Source organism: Coregonus clupeaformis, unplaced genomic scaffold (genome assembly GCF_020615455.1).
Source record: "Coregonus clupeaformis isolate EN_2021a unplaced genomic scaffold, ASM2061545v1 scaf1176, whole genome shotgun sequence".
NCBI classification, from domain to species: Eukaryota; Metazoa; Chordata; class Actinopteri; order Salmoniformes; family Salmonidae; genus Coregonus; species Coregonus clupeaformis.
The window spans coordinates 82,501-87,500 of record NW_025534630.1 but is presented as its reverse complement, the minus strand read 5'-3'; the positions used below and the strand labels follow the sequence as shown (position 1 = coordinate 87,500).

Genomic DNA, 5,000 nt, shown 5'->3' with positions numbered 1-5,000 from the left:
AAAGTTTGCACTTGTTCAATTCCCAAATCACTGCTTTGAATGTAAATGACTGGTATAAGAAACTCCCTCTAGCTCTCCCTCTCCTCCACCAATCCACTCCTTTCAGAGGGAGTTTGTGGAAAGTAGCGAACGAATGCACACTTCACAAGAAAGGACATATTATTGGGCCGCACCCATTTGTGTTTATCAGGTGTGTTAGTGCTGGGCTGTAACAAAAGCCTGCACGCCCTGTGGGTGGGTCTCCAGAACCAGGATTAAAAGGACACTGCTCTGTCCTTACAGTTGTGATAAAAGGAATAACGCTTTACATTATTATAGAATACATCTTAGCTAGTTATGTCTCTGTAATATCTGATGAGGAGTCTCCCGAGTGGCGCAGTGGTCTAAGGCTGTGCCACTAGAGATCCTGGTTCGAAACCAGACTCTGTCGTAGCTGGCCGCGACCGGGGAGACCCATGGGGCGGCGCACAATTGGCCCAGCGTCGTCCAGGGTAGGGAGGGAATGGCCGGCAGGGATGTAGCTCATTTGGTAGAGCATGGTGTTTGCAACGCCAGGGTTGTGGGTTCGATTCCCACGGGGGGCCCAGTATGAAAATCTATGCACTCACTTAACTGTAAGTCGCTCTGGATAAGAGCGTCTGCTAAATGACTAAAATGTAATGACGTGCTATCTTAGATAATAATGTGCTGTCATCTGGGCTTGTCCATAGCTACAGCACAATCCACTCTATTATGATACTAGCTGTCCAATGTCGAGGTAAAATAGCTAGCTACATTTAAGCTTTGTGTTTAGGTGAGCTAAAAGTATCTATCTGGTCGTTCTTACCGTTAGATAGCTACATCATCACCATTCCAAATGAACTTGATAGCTGAGTAGTTAGCTAACTAAACAGTATTGCTAGCTAGCTAACTTCCTGGACCCAATCTGCAGTTAGCTACTACTGTAGTAGCTAGCTACAATAATGCGAGGACGTTGTACGAGTAGCAGTAGCACTAGTAGTAGTAACGTTACCATATTCAATTCCATGTTTTGAGGTTTACCACTTCTCAATGCCTTGTCAATAGCTATCTTTGTGTTTAGCTTACTACGATGGCTAACCTAACTTAGCATAGACCGCTTACTCAGAAGCGCCTGTTAGCTAGCATTAGCTAACAGTTTAGCTAGCTAACAACTTGCCTGATGCCGGGTCAGTGCAAAGAAAACCTCCATTAACATGTATACTCTTGACGTATTAAGGACAATTCTTCCTATGGTTGCAGATACAGATGTCCATAATGGTATTTCTGTATGTTGTGAAAAATGCGCGTTAAAAACGTCATTCTTTTACCTTGTCGTTGTGCGCCAGGATCATTGAGTTCTTGTGACGAATGAATGGCTAAAAACATCAAACTGTTCCGGGTTACCCAAGGTTCAAGTTTAAATTATATTTATTTGATACATGATGAAAATTAAAATTACAACAAACAACTTAAACAAAATTGTTCTGGGATATCCAGACTTTAGGCTATTGTCAAAGTTGCGTCAATTCAAATCTGGCATTAGGAACAAAAGAGGTCAACACGACTTACATTTACATTTACATTTACATTTTAGTCATTTAGCAGACGTTCTTATCCAGAGCCACTTACAGGAGCAATTAGGGTTAAGTGCCTTGCTCAAGGGCACATTTACGTCATTTAGCAGACGCTCTTATCCAGAGCGACTCACAAATTGGTGCATTCACCCTATAGCCAGTGGGATAACCACTTTACAAATTTTTTTTTTGGGGGGGGTAGAAGGATTACTTTATCCTATCCCAGGTATTCCTTAAAGAGGTGGGGTTTCAAATGTCTCCGGAAGGTGTACTACTCTAAGGTATACTAGTTATTTTAATTAATGCAAAAACCTTCAATGGTAAATATGATGTTTCGTATATACGGGCTCTCTGATATGCCTCGCAGGACATTCCAGACAACTAACACATTGTTCCAGAAAACAATACCCAAATACTCTGACAGAGGAAGTTTCCCACTTCTCTGCTGGCCAATTAGAGTAAAGACTTGAGTGGTTTAAACTTTCTCAGCCAATCCGTTGATTCAGGGTTGGTCTCATCTCTTCGGCGCCATTTGTTGCACACTTCAGCCAGGCACAAGATTATCATAACAACCTATCATAGTGAGAAGAGCCAGCTCCCTTAGACATCATTCCCATGTCAAAGGAAGACTCACAGATCACAAATAACTATTATAGTCTAGCATTTGAAGACACAATCCTTATCTTCTTTTACTCCCTAATACAGCTCTTCACATCAATCACAGCCTGCCAGGTGTCACAGCCTACATTAGCCCAGTCAAGACTGCATTCTTTCTAAGTTAGTCATCCCATCAATTTAGGAGAATAATACATCCCCAATACTATTTAAATGAATTTGTTATATCGCAATAACAAGTGATCTGTACTTTCTCTCTGTATTTGGCATTGACAGAATAGCTCTGACAGTAGTGGCCAACTTTGACCAGATTTCATATTAAGGGCAGGCATCATAGTGCATCATATCATGTATCATTGGTCCTATTGAAAACCTGCAAGACACCATTTTACATTTTAGGAGAAAACAGAGGCACTGTTCAAACAGCCAAAGTTCATCTGCCCAGTAAAACATTTACAATTCAGACTCTCTAACTAATATGGGTGAGGGGTTGAGCGAGGAGAGGGGGTGAGGGGGTGAGGGAGGAGAGGGGGTCAGGAGGGGGAGGGAGGGGGAGAGGGGCTGAGGAGGTGAAGGGTAGAGGGGTGAGGAGGTGAAGGGTAGAGGAGGTGAGGAGGTGAAGGGTAGAGGGGGTGAGGAGGTGAAGGGAGAGGAGGTGAGGTGAGGGGAGAGGGGGTCAGGAGGTGAGGGGAGAGGAGGTGAGGGGAGAGGAGAGGGGGTCCGGAGGTGAGGAGAGGAGAGGAGAGGAGAGGGGGTCAGGAGGTGAGGGGAGAGGAGGTGAGAGGAGAGGGGGTCAGGAGGTGAGGGGAGAGGAGGTGAGGGGAGAGGGGTCAGGAGGTGAGGGGAGAGGAGGTGAGGGGAGAGGAGAGGAGAGGGGGGTCAGGAGGTGAGGGGAGAGGAGGTCCGGAGGTGAGTGGAGAGGAGGTGAGGAGGTGAAGGGTAGAGATGAGGTGAGGGGGACAGTGGGTGAGGAGGTGAAAGGGAGAAGGGGTGAGGATGTGAGGGGAGAGGAGGTGAGGGGAGAGGAGGTGAGGGGAGAGGAGAGGAGAGGGGGTCAGGAGGTGAGGGGAGAGGAGAGGAGAGGGGGTCAGGAGGTGAGGGGAGAGGAGGTGAGGGGAGAGGAGGTGAGGGGAGAGGAGAGGAGAGGGGGTCAGGAGGTGAGTGGAGAGGAGGGGAGGGGAGAGGAGGTGAGGGGAGAGGGGGTCAGGAGGTGAGGGGAGAGGAGGTCCGGAGGTGAGTGGAGAGGAGGTGAGGAGGGGAGGAGGTGAAGGGTAGAGATGAGGTGAGGGGGACAGTGGGTGAGGATGTGAGGTGGTGAGGATGTGAAGGGTAGAGGGGTTGATGAGCTGAGGGCGAGAGATGAGGAGGTGAAGGTGAGAGATGATGAGGTGAAGGGGAGAGGGGGTGAGGGGAGAGGGGGTGAGGAGGTGTACACGGACCTTGTACACTACAGTTCACAACATGCTCACTAATAAATGTGGGCAGCAGGTAGCTTAGTGGTTAAGAGCGTAGTGCCAGTAACCGAAAGGTCGCTGGTTCTAATCCCCGAGCCAACTACGGTCGATGACAACAGTCTCTTGTCTTTATAGGACTATATTGAACCAGGTTCAGCAGTCTCTTGTCTTTATAGGACTATACTGAACCAGGTTCAGCAGTCTCTTGTCTTTATAGGACTATACTGAACCAGGTTCAACAGTCTCTTGTCTTTATAGGGCTATACTGAACCAGGTTCAACAGTCTCTTGTCTTTATAGGGCTATACTGAACCAGGTTCAGGTAAACTGGGACAATGTTGTTGGTAAATCACTCTAGACAATGACTGTTGGCCCCACTTCCTGGTGTGTGTGTGTGTGTGTGTGTGTGTGTGTGTGTGTGTAAGTACAGCCATCTCTGTCAACCATCCCTCCCTTCATATTGGCCAAACGGCAACCCCCTCGGTACCTCCCCTCTAAACTCCTGCCAAAAACAACACACACGAACGACACACACCAGAAAGGTGCTCCTGCTCCGAAGTCTCTCTCTCTCTCTACCGCTCCAGACCTCCTCTCCTCGGCTATGTGGTGCGGTCGCGTGGCTCTGCGTCGGCTCCAGCGGATCGCCGTTGCTCCGTTAAACCTATTAAGTATTACCGGGGGTTTACCGGGCGCCGTGCAGAGAGAGGCGTCGTCCCTACCGCGGGTCTACATCACGCGCCAGATCCCGCCGGAGGGGCTGAAGATTATCCGCGAGTCAGGACAGTGAGTGAGATCACACTTTGCTCTTGTTGCCGTTATTGATACAGGTTTTTTGTCGGCCAACTTTTTAATTGAACGATATTCTTTAAATCTAACTATTTTTGGATTTTAATTTCATTTTATATGTCGGCTATAGGTTTTGGATTGTTTAATAATTTAACTAAATGTCCTTTAGTCATTAATGTAGGCTAACCTATCAAGTTAACAGTATGTCATTCATTCTATTGCAAAGTTCTGAAATGTTGTAGTTTGCTGGGAGGTTCATCATTGACTTTTGGGTAAACAGAACTGACAATGTTTGCCCTGACCAGACCATTAAGAAGTCTCTCTCAATTCAATTTACATTTTAATTGCTTTTATTGGCATGACATAACAATTTACATACTGCTAAAGCTTATTTTGGAAATGGAATGATTAATTAACCATATGCCTATCAATAACAACATCATAACACAATTAATAATAATAAAGATTGTCACAAACAGGACTCTCTCTCTCTTTCTCTCTCTCCCCCTTTCCATCATTCCTCTGTCTCTGCCCTGATCTAACATAATGATTGGGTGAAGGCAAGAGATCCA

At 46.5% G+C, this 5,000-nt stretch overlaps 2 protein-coding genes across 6 annotated transcripts in view; one reads left to right on the top strand and one right to left on the bottom strand.

The window, feature by feature from the left end:
- LOC123486365 (ubiquitin-like modifier-activating enzyme 6) overlaps nt 1-1,396 on the bottom strand; it is a 63,330-nt gene extending 61,934 nt beyond the window's left edge. For 3 of the 4 annotated variants that reach the window (XM_045217678.1, XM_045217680.1, XM_045217681.1), the window contains exon 1: nt 1,329-1,396. The gene's annotated coding sequence lies outside the window, so the exon portion shown is untranslated. Of the gene's footprint in view, nt 1-1,177; nt 1,300-1,328 lie in introns of those variants that run through there. The other variant, XM_045217679.1, reaches the window with a different exon arrangement.
- A 2,760-nt stretch (nt 1,397-4,156) lies between these two features.
- Nucleotides 4,157-5,000, top strand: part of LOC121579318 (glyoxylate reductase/hydroxypyruvate reductase) — a 14,295-nt gene continuing 13,451 nt past the window's right edge. The window contains exon 1 of one of the 2 annotated variants that reach the window (XM_045217673.1): nt 4,157-4,425. In XM_045217673.1, coding sequence (XP_045073608.1) covers nt 4,244-4,425 — 182 coding nt within the window. In that variant the 5' untranslated portion in view covers nt 4,157-4,243. The remainder of the gene's footprint in view (nt 4,426-5,000) is intronic. The other variant, XM_045217674.1, reaches the window with a different exon arrangement.